The 17105-nt window shown below is 50.4% G+C and overlaps 1 protein-coding gene across 1 annotated transcript in view; it reads left to right on the forward strand.

The window, feature by feature from the left end:
- Positions 1-299: 299 nt before the first annotated feature.
- The window catches only part of RBSN (rabenosyn, RAB effector), a 30349-nt gene continuing 13543 nt past the window's right edge, over positions 300-17105 (forward strand). The window contains exons 1-7 of the mRNA XM_055134734.1: positions 300-475; positions 2259-2537; positions 9892-10032; positions 12049-12149; positions 12948-12993; positions 13096-13257; positions 15163-15404. Of these exons, the coding sequence (XP_054990709.1) occupies positions 2390-2537; positions 9892-10032; positions 12049-12149; positions 12948-12993; positions 13096-13257; positions 15163-15404 (840 nt within the window). The 5' untranslated portion in view covers positions 300-475; positions 2259-2389. The remainder of the gene's footprint in view (positions 476-2258; positions 2538-9891; positions 10033-12048; positions 12150-12947; positions 12994-13095; positions 13258-15162; positions 15405-17105) is intronic.

The raw sequence follows: 17105 nt of genomic DNA on the forward strand, positions 1-17105 counted from the left end.
GCAGAGTCCCCAGAATCTTCTTTTCACGCCCAATTCTGCACCGGGGTCGGGAAGCCCCTCGCCTCTCTCCCGCCGCGCGCCTTCAAACCTCGCCCGGCCGCGGCTTCCGGGCGAGCCTCTCGCGGGAGACGCGGCTGAGGGAGCGAGTCCCGCCCCGCCCCACCGCTCGGGGCCCCGCCCCCAACTCTAGCCCCGCCCCACACGATGCGCCTGCGCAGCAGGGCCAGCCGGCGGCCCTCGACCACTCGGCACTCGCCGGGCGTCCGTCCACCGGACTTCCGGTTCCGGCGCCGCCTCAGGCGCGCCTGCCGAGCGCCGCGCAGTCGATGGCGGCGGCGGCGGCTCCAGCGGCGGCGTGAGGGGAGCGCGGCGGAGGCCCCGAGCCCGGGCCCGAGAGGCGGCAGCGAGTCCCCGGGAGCGCGGCCGGGTCCAGGGTCCGGGCCGGGCCTGAGGAGCGGGGCCGCGCGGCGCGGGGGTGGGTGTGACGCAAGGGTCGCGCGCGTCGCGCTGCCGGTGTGACCCGCGGGGCGGGCCCGGGTCGCGCGTGGGGGGCGCGGAGGACGCGGTCGGGGGGGGGCCCGGCCCGCGGGGCCGTGATGGGCGTGTTGGGTTCGAGAGCTGGCGTCTGTCCGCCTGTCAGCCCGCGGCCTTGGGCGGCTCCCGGGGCGCGGGGGAGGGTCGTCGGCGCGGCCGGGGGAGCGTGTCACCCCCGGGGCCGCCCCGCTCCCGCCCTCGGCCGCGGCTCCCGGTCGCGGAGGGGGCGCGGGGGGCGGTCGGGGCGCGGGGGGCGCGCGTGCGCCGGGCGCTCTGCAGGGGCGGCTCCATCTGCGAGGCCGTCGCCGTCGGCTCTTCGAGCCGGAGAACGCGGGGTCCCGCTGTCCGGTGTGTATATTTTGTTTATTGACTTTTTTTTTTCTTTTTGGGTCACACCCGGCGATGCACAGGGGTTCCTCCTGGCTCTGCACTCAGGAATTACTCCTGGCGGTGCTCGGGGGACCCTCTGGGTTGCCGGGAATCGAACCCGGGTGGGCAGCGTGCAAGGCAAACGCCCTCCCTGCTGTGCTATCGCTCCAGCCCCTTGTGTATATCTTTTGGGGGAGGGGGGAAGATACCGCCACTTGTCCCCGCCCGGAGACCCTCCTCCTCAGTGACCCTCCCAGCGGGTTCCTCTGTACTGTGGCCATGGCCCTAGTCTTGGAAGACTTTTCTCTCCCTTCTGGGGTATGGTTTTGTCCGGAATCTGGCTGGGATGACATTGAAAGTGTCCTTTCAGGGCCAGTAAGGCAGAAGATGTAACGGATGAGTCTGAGTCTCTATAACTCAAGTACTTTCAGAGTCGTTAAGAACTTCAAGGCGGGTTGCTGCCCAGCTTTCTTGCTGGTTTGTGAAACCTAGGGACTTGGTCAGAGAGGAAGGGCTGGACAAATTGAAGACACAGTCTATTTTTTTTTTTGGTCCAGTGGCTTTCTAAATCCTTCCATGTCTTTAAATTGCAATTGGGGTTCCTGTTATTTTTGTTGTTTTTTGTTATTTAGGGCCACACCTGGCTGTGCTCAGGGGGACCATACAGGATGATGGGTGTTGCACCCTGGTGTGCCTGCAAGGCAGGCACCCTCCCCTCTGTGCCATCATTCTGGCCCCAAGTGGTTTTTGTTCTTAGGGCGACCGCTGAGTATTTCATCTTTGCGTTTGTTACAGTGGTGAGCTAGTGCATTTGCTGAGGATTAGAGATAAACTCTTTGCTCCTGGTTAAGTATTTCAGGCATTTCCCCAAGGCTAAGGTGGGGTACAGATCCTGTGTGAAGTGGGGCCATCTGGAATGAATTTTGGAGACTTGCCTTCATATAGCGTTTGCTGAAGTCAGTTTCCTTATCTTCAAGGATCTGTGTCCCCGCTTCATTGGGGTGCCATGGTTCTAGTTGGTGTGTTGTTCTAGTTCCTGCATTTTAGAGCTTGCTGTGTCGCTCTGATGTGCCTTGTGGCCTCAGGATCCTGGCAAGAAATGTCTTTGTTTTTATGGAATGGCTTTGTTTAGTCTCTCTCGGTGACCGAGGTGATGTTGGAAGTGACTTGGCCAGGGCTGGTAAGACAAAAAAGTAACTTTCTAAGCCACCATCGTTTGCCTGCCAAATCCTTGGCACCCTTGTCCTGAAGAGACATTAAGTGTGTCACGGAATCGTGGGCAGAATGCTGAAGATCAGTCTCCAGGGCTGTGTTTGGCTCAACTTGACTCCCCTTCTTTTCTTCTTCCTTTTCAGGGCTTCTCTGCTCCAGAGCGAACCCTCACCCCGGGCCACGATGCCTCGTCCCCGTCGTGGGATCCCCGAGGAAGAATCAAGCTGACTCTTGGCATGAGGCCCCTGCCTCAGGGTTAGACTGACTCTCCGCCATGGCTTCTCTGGATGACCCCGGGGACGTGAGGGAGGGCTTCCTTTGCCCTTTGTGCCTGAAGGACCTGCAGTCCTTCTATCAGCTCCAGTCACACTATGAGGAAGAGCACTCGGGGGAAGATCGTGACGTCAAAGGGCAAATTAAAAGTAAGAGGGTTTTTGCTTATTCCACTCTGCCTGTGAAAGTTGTCATTTGTAGGATGGTTTTCATGAGCTTCCATGTTGCTGTCAGAACATGATGATAGCCATAGTAAATTAACACTAATATCTCTAATAGTATCAAACATATATTTAGTGCTTTCCACAAGCCCGGCAGTGTTCCAACTCTACCTAATGGCATGAAGGTATTATTAGCTTCATACGATTCTCCCAATAACTGTGGCTCAGAGCCCTGCGTTGCTGAGGATACCAGACACAGTGAAAATAACATTCGCTGGGGTGGGAGAGAGTTTAGGGGCTGCAGCCAATCATGGCACCGGCAGGAGTGGGCCCTGAGTGCAGATGGAGAGGCACCCCTTGAGCACCACTCAGTGTGGCCTCAAGTCAGTCTGTCAATAACGTGGCTGGATCTGGAGAGAAAATAGAGGGGTAAGGTGCTTGACTTGTCTGTGGGCTACCCAGACTCCATCCTTGGCATCACAAGGTTCCCTGAGTAGCTTGGGGTCAGCCCTGAAGCCTCCCTAGAGGCCCTCCTCAGTACAGCTTGGAAGACCCCTTCCCTCCCACACCCCCAATTAAAAGGAAAGGAACAAAATAACTTGACTGACCTCACACCATGAGGCATTACCTTGCTTTGATCATAGGAAATATGATTACTATGCTCTGCTCTTCTCTCTTGATAGATTTGGAGTATTTAACTTAACATCTAGGAGGATTTGGGGTGATATTTCCTTTTTCTCCCCTGAAAGTGGAGGCACGTTGTGCCGTTTACCTTTTGGCTTTTTGCGGGGAGTCCACCTGGAGTTCTGGAGACTACTCCTAGGTCGGTGCTCTAGGATTGCTCCCGGGGCTGTGGTTTCTGCATGATAGGCATCAAACCTGGGCCTTGCACACACAAAGCGTGCATATGCGCTGTCACACTTCTTCCCACCACCACTCCTTCAACTGGACCTTGTTCTTTGGAAAAAGAAGGCCATACAAAAAAGGAGGAGAAACAGCCTCAAAAGTTAAAATGTGACATTTGAGCTTTCCAGGGTCTAGGTCATAGAGTGTTACACGGAGAATTTTTCAAAATAATTTTGATTATAATGATCTTAGACTTCAGATTTTAATTCCTAAATACGATGCTCAGGTGATTCAGGTGGCCTGCTTATGGCAGCATTTCTGAAAGTGATGGGGATTCAAAAGGTCTGATACTGGGGCTGGAGCAGTAGCACAGGGGGAGGGCGCTTGCCTTGCATGCAGCTGCCCTGGGTTCGATCTCCGGCACCCCATATGGTCCCCTGGTCCTACCAGTACTTACTCCTGAGCGCAGAGCCAGGAGTAAACCCTGAGCATGGCCAGGTGTGACCTCAGAACCAAAAAAGTTAAAAAGATATGGATACTATATTTACAGTTTGTTGGGTGGGAGAGAAAGAAATTGTCTAGTCCTAGGCGGACAGAGGCTTTCGCATAGGAGGGTCACATGTGCCATGTCATCAAATCAACTCATTCCTTGTCTCACCAGTTTGGGGGGAAATTGTTGCTAACAGTAGCATTTATAGCAGCTATCCAAAAGCATGATCAGGTCAGACATTCTCTAAGTCCTGAGGACTGTGACGGCAGCTGCTTGACCGTTGAGGTTGGGGCAGAGCCGTTGACTCCGAGGAGGCCAAAACCAGAGCACATCCCTCAGAGTTTTGAGGTCCCTTTATCTGTGTCCCTCCATGAGATTCTCCCAACAACTTTGTAGGGACATATTGTTTCTCATTGCCCGGAGAAAAAGCGAGACACAGAAGCTGCGTTCCATCCAAGGTCACACAGGAATTGGCAGTTCCACCTGGAACCCAGGTGATAACCTCTTAGTCTAGCCCTGCTTTTTCCACCCAGCATTGCTGATACTCGGCTCTTTAGTACTCTCACAGCTTACGCAGCATCGGACGCAAACTGATGATTTGCTTTTCCTTGGCCACCTTTAGGTCTCCAGGCTTTCCAGTGGCTTGTCTTATTTTCAGCTGAACTGAATCACGGATACTTTGATGCCAGTGGGAGGAGATAGGAGAATACTCTCTGGTCCATGTGAGGAGTGTATTATCAGAGGGAATGTTTAAGATTATTTCGAGAAGAGTAGATAGGGGAATTTATTTAATTTTTTTTTTTTTTGGTTTGGGGCCACACTCAGCAGTGCTCAGGGCTTGCTCCTGGCCTTTCACTTAGGGATCTGGGGGCCACATATATGGGGTGCTGGGGATTGAACCCAGATTGACTTCATGCAGGCTGAGCACCCTACCTGCTGTACTATTTCTCCAGCCTTTCTGGGAATGTATTTTGAAGATAGAGTGGAATAAAATACCAGATAGAACTTTTGTGTCTGTTGAAAGGGACCCGAGGGATTATCTTGTGTTGCTCCCACCCGCTGTTTCCTCCACCTCCCCGTGAGAACCAAGCGATTGAGTTCAGCATTCACTTAGCACCGCAAATGCTCACTTACTTAGTTGGGAAGTGAACTTCCTTACGTGTGTATTGCAGTTTGCTGTCTTTCAGGATCAGGAAACTTTAGTTTTTTGGTTTGGGGGCCTCACCTGGTGGTGCTCAGGGGCTGTTCTGACTCCGTGTTTGGGCTTGTCTGGTGGTGGGTGCTTGGGGGACTGTGTGGTGCCAGGAATCGATTTTGGGGCCTCCACATAAAGCATGTATGCAGCAAGGCAGGTTACCTCTCTTTTTGGCTGTTTAGTTCTGAAAAATTCTAGAGCATTGCTGGTCCGAAGCCAGTAAAAAGTTAAGGCCCCCAAAGCAAGCCTCGATCCATCAGGTTTTAGAAGGAGTTTAGCACTGTAGCACTGTTGTCCTGTTCATCGATTTGCTCAAGCGGGCACCAGTAATGTCTCCATTGTGAGACTTGCTACTGTTTTTGGCATATTGAATATGCCACGGGAAGCTTGCCAGGCTTTGCCGTGCGGGCGGGATACTCTTGGTAGCTTGCTGGGCTCTCTGAGAGGGACGGAGGAATCGAACCTGGGTCGGCCTCGTGCAAGGCACACGCCCTACCCGCTGTGCTTTCACTCCCGCCCTGCTATCGCTTCAACAGCACATATACTAAAATTGGAATGATACAGACAAGATTAGAGGGAGCTTACAAAAGAAAATGTAAGCTTGTCATTTACTGAAGGTCAGTGAGTTTGAACCGCAGCCCGTGTTGGCACATCAACGGTGAGTCGAAGAAACTATAGTTGAAAACTAGCTCTGGCTTCTGCTTTATGATTTTGAAAACGCTTGGGGCTGGAGGACTAGCTGAGGTGTGCCCTGTATTTCTGGAGCTGCGGTCTTGCCCCCGAGTGGCATTGCTCCTAGAGCTACAGCGGGGGCCGGAGCGATAGCACAGTGTGTAGGGTGTTTGCCTTGCACTCGGCCGACCCGGGTTTGATCCCCGGCATCCCATATGGTCCCTCAAGCACTGCCAGGAGCAATTCCTTAGTGCAAAGCCAGGAGTAATCCCTGAGCATCGCTGGGTGTGACCCAAAAAGAATAAAAAAAAAAAAACCTAGAGCTACAGAGGTGCTGGAGTGACACTGCATCAAGGGCCGCAGCGATAAGCCATCTGGCCACTTGGCTGAGAGTGGCCGCAAGTTTCCCCGAGCACTCCTCCCAGGCACAGGATTGCTTTTAGTTGGCCCGCTCTTGCTGGGCTACACCGCTCTGGGGAGATTACTGAGCAGTGTTTCCGAGTCTCTACAGTGGTGGCACGCCATAGACGGCCGTGGACTTGACAGGGCTGGGTTTGTGAAAATGAATTGGTGAGGTCATTTCAATGGAGTCGGGTCACCTCAGCACTGGCATCCTCCAAAGCCTGGTCGGTTGCGTTCCTGCCCCATGTTGGGTTCTGTAATGAAAAGTGTTACTCCGTGCTAACCCTTGTGGAGAGGCGTGCGTCTTTTCAAAGCCCTTTCTCCCTCTGTGAGTTCCTCCTCTCCCTGTTTGTTTATAAATGTCAGCTTTTTTTTTTTCTCTTCTTCGATTTGGTTTGGTTTGGTTTTGGTTCAAGACAGACCAACGTGTTGTGGACCTAAATGTAACCCTATTCCTTAGTCTAATACTATAGGTATGTTATCACTGTATCACCGTCATCCCGTTGTTCATCAATTTGCTTGAGTGGGCACCGGTAACGTCTCCATTGTGAGACTTGTTACTGTTTTTGGCATATTGAATATGTCACGGGTAGCTTGCCAGGCTCCACTGTGTGGGTGAGATACTCTCAGTATGTTATAAGGATGGATATTTTACCAGGAAAAAGAGAATAATAATTTTATTTATTTATTTATTTTGCTTTTTGGGTCACACTGGCGATGCACAGGGGTCATTCCTAGCTCTGCACTCAGGAACCACCCCTGACGGTGCTCAAGGGACCATATGGGTTGCTGGGAATTGAACCCGGGTTGGCTGTGTGCAAAGGAAACGCCCTACCCGCTGTGCTATCGCTTCAGCCCCAAGAATAATAATTTGTAACTGACCACATCCTTGCTACTAAAAAAAAAAAAGTTTTGTGTTTTCCTCCTCATGATGTTGTGCTTACAAATTATCATTTCTGTTTTAGAAAAATGGAGCGAATTTATTAGACTTGGAAACTAATAATAGCATTGTAAATTTATGAGATGATTTTAGCAAAAAATTATAAAAGAACATAATTATTTTAATTGTAATATTACTAACTCTAGGGTGAGGGAGGTCCCATTGTGGTGAATTTCATTAGAGCTTGTTACTTAGTTTCTTTTTTGATCATTTTTTCCATCTCTGAGGTGAAACAAGTTATTAATGAAAATCTGTAAGCTCATATATGCATATTGTATGTGTGTAGAAATGTAATCACACTTTGTCTTTTAACTACATTAAACTGTTTGGAATCACTGTTTAAAAATAAATGAATTGGTGTTTGCTGTCTGCAGTCTACTGTGAGCAGGACCCTTTATCTATGCCGGCACTCCCCACCCCTCACCCCCCCAGTCTTAAAAGTGATTATTTTAAGACATTTTACAGAGTGTCATTTGGCTCTTTAGTTTTTCCATTTCATACCAGTCACTTTGTATCCGGGAATCTGACTTGTTGGACTAATAAAGAGTGCCTGTGACTTATTGACTTCACTTCCTGCTTGCGAGTTTCTCCATATCAATATAGGCTTCAGATTTTTTTGTTTGTCTTCGAGCCGTGTCTGGCAGTGTTCAGGACTTACTCCTGGCTTTGTGTTCCGAGCTCTCTGCTGACGGGGCGCCGAGGTATGAACTGCGTTGACTGGGCCGGAGCAATAGCACAGTGTGGTGGGGGTTTGCCTTGCACAGTGGGTGGTAGATATGATCAGATCTCCAGCACCATATTTGGTCCCCCAAACCTGCCAGGTATGGCCCCTAAGAACAGTGCCAGGAATAATCCCCGAGCACTGCTGGACGTAGCCGAAAAAACAACAAAGGAAATAGTAAGGACTGGGCATGAGGCTCAAACCGTAGACACCCCCTCCGAGCCCGCACTGCTGAGATGAGCATTACCTGGGTCTTCTGCCTCCCCGGCACTGCCGTGTATGGGTGTCTCCTACTAATTAAATATATTACTGAGGGCAACCTAAAATTAAGAGTTAATTCTTTTTTCTCCCACCAATTAAGTGATATTTAATTAATATTTTTTTGGGGGGCGGGGACAGTGCACACCTGTCTGTGCTCAGGGCTTCCTCCTGTCTCTGTGTTTAGGAATTGGGAGGCCACGTGGGTTGCTGGGGATTGTACCTGAGGCGGCTTGCAATCAAGTCAAGTGCGCCACTCCCTGTACTCTTGTTCCAGCCCCGTACTCATTTTTGTTTTGTTTGGTTTTTGTTTTGGGGCCACACCCAGCAATGCGCAGGGTTATACCTTGGCTTTGCACTCGGAATCACTTCTGGTGGTGCTCCGGGAACCATGTGGGATGCCGGGGATTGAACCCAAGGTGGCCACGTGCAAGAATAGTGCCCTCCCTGCCGTACTCTCTCTCCAGCTCCAAATCATTAATCAGTTCATTTTGGTTTGGTTTGGTTTTGGTTACATCCACCAGTGCTCAGGACTTATTTCTTCCTGGCTCTGCTTAGGTTTTGTTCTCTGCAGTGCCTGGGTGCCATGTGGTTGCCGGGGTTTGAAATAGGGTTGACTGCAAGCAAGACAAGTACTATCCCTGGTACTGTCTTCTCCAGCCTGTGTTGTTTGGTTTTAATGGCAGGTCACTCATCCTGGTGACCGACGCCTGTCGAGGCTGGTTTTCATTGTCGAGGCTGGTTTTCATGGTGGTGCAGGCCGGGAGAACTGGACTCGTGCAGCCTATAAAGTCTCTGATCTGGGTGAAGCACGCTTTTCCTGTTTGTTGTATTCTTTTGCAAGGGAAATATCACTTGCCTCCATACTGTGATCACGAATTGGTGTGATATATTTTGTATTTGAAAACGCCTTGCTTTGTTTCTGCTGGATACAAGAAATCAATTCAGAAAACCTTTTCTTAACCACCGTTTCTTCCCTGTATATTGTAGGGTTCTGTTTCTGGAAGCCTATTTTTTCCTCTCTCAATCTCGCGCATGTGTTCAGTAGGTGGTTGGGAGTGATGGGGAAGAAGTACAAGCAATTAAAAGTCTTGGGAGTACCAGCCCCGTGAGTGGGTTTGGCAGAATCCCATCCTAGAGATAAAAAGAAAGTGTTGACTCATGAGATTCTAAGATAAATTAGTTTAGTACTACAGAAACTGGTATTTTTTTTACCCACCTTTATTTTAATTAAGGTATAGTTTACATGTAAATTTTCAAGTGTTCAATTTAGTGAGTTTTGAGAAATACATGAGCCATGTAAACATCCTTCCCTATTAAGATATAGGGAGAAAAACACTTCTGGAGGTAAGATCTTTAACACTTCTGTTTAATTGGACTCTTGAAATTGTCAAAGAGCCGTCAGCTGTATGTTGGTGCATAAGCTGTCTTACTGCTGATATTGATGACTGAGTGTATGAGCCATGTGTGGTATTTGCAGTACAGCAGTTGTATGTATATTACTGCATTTGGAGGGAGGGATCCAAAATTTTCTTGACCTTTTATTTATTTATTTATTTTAATTAATTAATTAATTTTTGGTTTTTGGGTCACACCCAGCAATGCTCAGGGGTTACTCCTGGCTTATGCACTCAGGAATTACTCCTGGCAGTGCTCAGGGGACCATATGGGATGCTGGGAATCAAACCCGGGTCGGCTGCATGCAAGGCAAACGCCCTACCCGCTGTGCTATCACTCCAGCCCCTTTCTTGACTTTTTAAAAAGAAATCATAATTATTTTATTTAATCTGTGGTGTTTTCTTCCCCCATTTTTTCAAGGTCTTGTCCAGAAGGCTAAGAAAGCAAAGAACAGATTATTGAAACGAGAAGGAGATGACCGAACAGAATCAGGGACCCACGGATATGAGTCTTTCAGCTACGGAGGGGTTGACCCTTACATGTGGGAACCTCAAGAACTTGGTGAGAAAACTGATTCATTCAGCATTGTTTATTGTTTATTTGTTCTAGATTACGTTTTGAGAGATGACGATGTAAGCATCAGTAATCATGAGTTTCTTGTGTGAACTTAATATGTTAGTGGGGGAGAGGATGAGAATGGGTTGGGCTGGAGAGATAGTGCAGGGTCTTGTCTTATCTTGCACATTGTTGACCCAGGTTTGATCCCTGGTACAAGTCCCACCAGAAGTGATCCCTGAGCAGAACCAGAAATAAACCCAGAGCACCGGGGCTGGAGAGATAGCACAGCGCCTTGCACGCGGCCGACCCGGGTTCAAATCCCAGCATCCCATATGGTCCCCTGAGCATGGCCAGGGGTAACTCCTGAGTGCAGAGCCAGGAGTAACCCCTGTGCATTGCCAGGTGTGACCCAAAAAGCAAAAAAAAAAAAAAAAAAAAAACAACCCAGAGCACCATCAGGTGTAGGCTCCAAACCCAAGCCAACAAACAAGAAAGAGGGCCAGAGTGAGAGTACAGTAGGTAGGGCGCGTGCCTTGCATATGGCCAACCCAGGTTCAATCCCTGGCGTCCCTTGTGGTCCCCTCTGCAGTGCTAGGAGTAATTCCTGAGCAGAGCCAGGAATAAACCAACAGCATTGCCTGGTGTGGCCCCAAAACAAAAAACAAAAGAATGGTGCATCCACCTAACATATAAATTGTTTTATATATGTGCCCTCATTTCCCCCTCCTTGCCCCTCGGGGACATTCCCAGGGTCGGGTAGCTGGCAAAGTGCAGAACTGGGGTACGAGTCCTGGTGTCTGACATCAGCCCCAATAGACCCTATCGACTGGTCTCTTCTCTCACCGAGGACATTATCTCCTAGTGAAAGGCACTGGTTTGTGCCTAAAACACATAATTATGGTGTCATATACTTTTAAAATAAGGATAAAAGAATCTTTTGGACAAGGAAATGTCTCTGATACATTGAGACAGCAAAGTACTTAGTTCTATTGATGTTGGGGAGGTTTGTCTGAGCTGAGGAAAAAGGTACCAACTTTTCTAGCTCCCCTTGGAACATCCATTAGCATTTATATCTGGGGTGCTACTTTGAAAAGTATTGTTTTATTCTGATGAAAACCTATACACCAATTTTGGAGAATACAGAAAAGTGTGAATTTAAAAAAAAAAAAAAATAGCCAAAATATCCAGAATGTCATTGCCCTTTTTCACAAACATTCATGTGCCAGGCAATGTTACAACAAATTTTACTTTTTTGTTTGTTTGTTTTATACTTTTTGGGTCACACCCAGTGATGCACAGGGGTTACCCCTGGCTTTGCCCTTGGGAATTATTCCTGGCAGTGCTCAGGAGACCATGTGGGATCCTTGGAATCGAACTCAGGTTGGCTGTATGCAAGGCAAATGCCCTATCCGTACTATCACTCCAGCCCAATTTTATTTTATTTCATTTTATTTTTTTGCTTTTTGGGTCACACCGGCGATGCACAGGGGTTACTCCTGGCTCATGCACTCAGGAATTACTCCTGGCAGTGCTCAGGGGACCATATGGGATGCTGGGAATCGAACCCGGGTCGGCCACGTGCAAGGCAAACGCCCTACCTGCTGTGCTGTCGATCCAGCCCCTCCAGCCCAATTTTAACTTACTTAATCCTCTTAACCACCCTTGAAAGTTGGTACTATTGTTGCCTCATTTTCTAGAAGCTGCTTCCACGATACAGAGAGGCTTAGTAAGTAGTCCCAGGAGTGGGGCGGAATGGAGCCTGCACACAGACTGGCCCCTGAGTCCACGCGCAGATCACTGTACCCTGAGGCCTCCCCACTGTGGGGATAGTGACCCTGGAGATGAGGGCGCTTGTAGCAAAGCTCCTTCCATTTGTGTCCTAGGTATTGAATGTTCAGTAGGATTCTAAAATCCTGGAATTGTCACTCGCTTTTGATGTTCACTGAGGATCAGCAGCAAGGGTGAGAGGCTCCCTTGGCAACCAAACAAGTAATTTCCCTCCTGCCCCCTTCCTTCCAGGTGCTGTGCGGAGCCATCTCTCTGACTTCAAAAAACACCGAGCTGCCAGAATCGATCACTATGTTGTTGAAGTCAATAAATTAATAATCAGGTTAGAGAAGGTAAATTTTGTGGTTTTTAAACTTTGTTAGCAAGTGTGAGTTTTCGGGGTGGGGGGATTGCGTTTCTGTGTATTATGGGAACGTTACTGGCGGAGCCGCCCCCACCTTGAGTGAGCGTGAAGGACCTGAAGGGAATGGCTGGGCGACAGACTTGCCGCATAGCCCGCTTCCTTTTCCTTCCTCAGAATTCACCGGCTGTTGGGGTTTCTGCTGTTAGATTTTTGTCTCTTTTGGAAGTCCTGGGACAGTCACGGTGGGGCCTAGTATGCGGTAGCATCAGATGGCAACCAGAATGGCAACTGCAGCTGTGGGTGTATGTGAGAACGCCCCAGCGGCGGTACACAGTGATTTTCAGTACCGTGGGCACGGTTTTCCTTTGAGCCTAGACATGCTTATGTATATGCCGGGTTGGGCGGAGCAGCGACACAGTCACGTGTACTCAGCTTTGAGAGAAATGTGAGAGAAACGGTCAGTGTCATGATCCAGGACTGTGGGGAATGAGTGGGAATCCCCGTCGCCTTCAGTGGTGGCCCCGTCACATCCTCGCCAGCCTCTCTTTAGCGCGGGTAACAGACGGTAAAGAGATGGCAGGTGGGGTGTGGAAACAGGCGCTGCCTTCAGACCAGCTCGTAAACCTCCTTCCCATATGAAACTGCCCGTTGACTTTGCAAGGTTGGGATGGCAGATAAGACTCGGAACTGCAGATGTGCTTACTCCTACTTGCTGCCTTTTGCCTATAAAAAAACCCAAAACTCCTCAACTGGTTGATTCCACTTGGCATTGTTTTCTCTTTCTCAGCTCACTGCGTTTGACAGAACCAACACGGAGTCTGCGAAGATCCGAGGTAACGAAGGAACTTTGCTCACATTCACTCTGTTTATTGTGCTTCTCAAGCAAATCTCTTTACCAGGCTTGCTTTTGTGATTTGAATTTGTTCTTCCTAAAGCAATAGAGAAATCTGTGGTGCCTTGGGTCAATGACCAGGATGTCCCCTTTTGTCCTGACTGCGGAAATAAGTTCAGCATTCGAAACCGCCGCCACCACTGCCGCCTGTGCGGGTCCATCATGTGTAAGAAGTGCACAGAGCTCATCAGCCTTCCATTGGCAAGTAGGTGCTGCCCACGTGCACCCTGGCTTGCGCTCTACATATGAGCGTTTTTGTGATTAATCAGTGATTAACTTGGGTGATGTGGGGGCCTTTTGTGTAAATGAATGGCTCTAGGGGTCTTCATTCACTTGATTCCATGAAGCAGGTTAGACATTGTTAGGAGTCGGGTGTGATGGTCTTTCACAGGGCCTGAAAACCTTTCCCTGTATCAGTATCTTACAGACTTTGTGGGCAGTATTGAAATATGGAGCGAGACATACTCCATCTTCCCCCCCACTCCCGTGTTCAGGCTTCTGTGTGGTACTGGGGTGGGGGGGGCGGTTTGTGGCACTAGGCATCAAACTCAGGACGAGTGTGTGGGGCGTGTACCTCTCAGCTATTTCCCGGCTGTTTTCCAGCACTGCCTTTGACACTGAAAGCTGTTTAGGGTCATGTGAGACAGGCTAAGGTTGGCTGGCAGGTTGTTTGCTCACGTCTGGCCCTGGAAGGCGGCGTCATTCCCCCAGGGAGTCCAGCAGCTAGCAGGGAGCAGAGGCTCCCGGGGAAGCAGCTGACTATTTATAAAGAGGTAGTGTGATGACAGGCGCTGCAGCAGGCCCTGGGACAGCTGGCCGAATTTTGTTATCAGTGCTTCAAGGTGGCAGGGAAGGCTTGGAGGGGGGACTGAAAGAGTTTGACAGTGAGCAGTGGGCTGGTGTTTTTCTTTAAGATGAAAGTCATCAGTAGTTAGGATGTTAGGGAAGAAGCTTGAAAGAAACTTGGGGGGCTGGAGCGATAGCACAGCGGGTAGGGCATTTGCCTTGCACTCGGCCAACATGGGTTCAATTCCCAGCATCCCATAGGGTCCCCCAGCACCGCCAGGAGTAATTCCTGAGTGCAGAGCCAGGAATGACTCCTGTGCATCGCTGGGTGTGACCCCAAAAGTAACAACAACAACAAAAAACTAGGATTGCAACGAGGTAGGGGGGAGACGTGCAAGGTAGAGGGAGAAACAGGCACAGAGGTATGGAATGTGGAGAGTTGCAAGGAAGGTCAGTAGATGACCAGATAAGAATTGTTGAAGAGGGCCTGAGTGATAGTACAGCAGGGAACATGTTTGCCTTGCATGCGCCTAGCCCGGGTTCAACGCCTGGCACCCCATGTGGTCGCCCAAGCCCCCCGGGAGTCATCTCTGAGCACTGCCGGGTGTGGTCCATCTCCTCCCGCTCTGCCACCCTCTAGCCCCCAACCCTTCCCCCCAAATAGTTGGAGAGTGTGGAGGCATGTTTAAGAATTGTAGGAAGAGACCACAAAGGCTGGGTGGAACCACATGGTCTTGAACTTTGAAGCTCAGCTGGTTAAATGTTGCTCAAGATGACTTCATGGGCTTTCAGCCAATTCCAGGACTTTGCAGTGGTTTTGCAGCCCAGAGAATCGCGCTGACTCTGCATGTGCCGTTGGCTGCAGTGTGTCCCTAGAAGCAGATGCTTCCTCTGGGCTCTGGCTCCCTGGGGTGGGGCACGCTGTTCCTCTGATGCTGTCCCTTGACCTTAGGTGACATAAGCTGTGTTTGCAGGACAGCTGGCATTTACTGGGTAAATGCAGCAGGGTGGCCCCGTAGGGACACATGTATGAATGCGTGCGACATAGTTTCTGTCCTCTGTTACAGATTACAGGCCTTGCCGAGGGGTGGGTAGAGACTTGGCACACAGCGGGAAAGTGGATAGAGTCCGCAGAGGGATTATGTGGTCAGAACGGAGAGGAATAGCGTCTTGTCTTTGCCTCGAGGAGTTGGGAGGACATGCCATTTGCACGGAGCTTTGGCAGGGGCAGGAGTCAGTGTTTGGGTGTGGGGGACGGGATGGGCAGCACGTGGGCTGAGTCCGACTTGGACTCATGGCTGCTTCTCTCTGATGTGTTCTCCAGACAAGCTCACCAGTGCCAGCAAGGATTCCCTGAGTGCCCACACCAGCCCCAGCCAGTCCCCTAACAGCGTCCACGGCTCTCGCCGGGGCAGCATCAGCAGCGTGAGCAGCGTGAGCTCCGTCCTGGATGAGAAGGACGATGACCGGATCCGCTGCTGTACGCACTGCAAGGACACACTGCTGAAGCGCGAGCAGCAGATCGATGAGAAGGAGCACACGCCCGACATCGTGAAGCTCTACGAGGTGCCCGGGGCGTGGGGGCACCTGCGGGGGCAGGAGCGCACTTCAGGGCGTTCTTCCCTTTTGGTCCAGTTTTAGTCTCTGTTAAAGGACCGTGGAGTCATTTCTTGCTAGGGCTGTTGGTAGGGCACAGAGTCACAGCACAGCCTGGTTGAAAGCAGGAAGCAGGAAGTGAGGAGGCTTGGGTGTCCCCGGAGCAGGGGAGGAAGGAGCGTTCCCACTGGTATGGACGGGCTCTGTGGTGAAGGCGAAAGCCAACGCTTGTGGTAAAACGGGCCGAAGGTGTCCTGGAAAACTCACCGAGATACTTCTGATTACAAGATTGGGAAACTTCCAGCTTCCCTTCCTGGTCCATTGAGAAGCCTCAGCTCATCAGCAGTGGCTCCAGAACACCATTAGTAAGCAGCACTAGGAAAGCACAGTGTGAGAGGAACAGGGTGTAGTGGGCAAACAGGTTTTGGAGTTAGGATGGCGATAAGACTGACCAGGGAGACCTGACCTGTGAGCAGGGTTGGGTGACCCAGGAGGAGAGTGAGCGGGAAGGGAGAGATGAGACAGCTCCGATGGAGGAAGGACTCCAAAGACGAGCTTGCACACAGCGCTGAGCACAGGACACATGTGCTTGATGACTGCTTAGGAGCGTTCTGAGGGCTGTAGTGACACTGCCCCGGAGACGCCCTGGTCACCAGCAGACTAGCAGAGACGGTGTTGGTTCCACCCCGTGCTGAGCTGCAGATAAAGCATTAATCACCCTTATGGAGAGTTCATGACCTGAAAACTCGATTTCTCTGCTATTTGAAGTGAACCCTGGGGTCTTGGATCACCTGGCAGAGAAGGACTGTACAGCTTATTATTTTTCTTGATTGATTCATTGACTTGTGTCCTGGAAAGGCCTGGCTCCCTCTAAAGCATTCAGTTCAGGATGAGCGCAGCTGGGTGTGATACACACCCATCCTCCATCCCTCTCCCCCCCCCCAATTCAGTTCGAACACCATCCTCGATTTCTCTGCTCCTGCTAGAGCTTTGCTTGTAAAGTAGGCCTCTACACCAGGAAACAGATAATAAAGCAAAACCAGCCTAGAATTTCCCCTTCTTAGGAAAATGTGTAGAAAATTGCACATTTTATTTTTATGTATTTTTTGGGGGGCACAGCGGGTGATGCTCAGGATTTACTCCTGGCTCTGCGCCCAGGGCTCACTTCTGAGGGCTCGGGGGACCGTGTGGGGTACTGAGGATCAAACATGGGTCAGCTGCATTCTTCCCCCCCCCCCCCCAATTGCACATTTTAAATGCATCTCTTTAAATACCCAGAGAGCAGGGTCTGGAGGGATAAAAGTTAAGGTGGGGGGAAGAGAGATAATATCATGGTTAAGGTGCTTGTCTTAAACACAGATGACTGATCCCCTAAGCATTGCCAGGAGTGATTCCTGAGTGCAGAGCCAAGAGTGACCTCTGAGCATTGCCAAATCCAAAACAAAACAAAAAATCAAAAGAGGTTAAGGCACTTCATGGCTTAAGGTGCTTAACTTGGCTGTAGAATCCCTGCACCGCATGGAGTCCCCTGAGCATTGCCAGGATGGCCCTGAGTAGAGTCAGGTGTGGCCCCCAGAAAGAAGAACTACACCTCAAAGCATAGTATCTGGTAGGCTTTTCCCTCCCTCCCTCCCTCTCCCTCCCTCCCTCCTTCCCTCCCTCCCCCCCATC

This window comes from Sorex araneus, chromosome 4 (genome assembly GCF_027595985.1).
Source record: "Sorex araneus isolate mSorAra2 chromosome 4, mSorAra2.pri, whole genome shotgun sequence".
NCBI classification, from domain to species: Eukaryota; Metazoa; Chordata; class Mammalia; order Eulipotyphla; family Soricidae; genus Sorex; species Sorex araneus.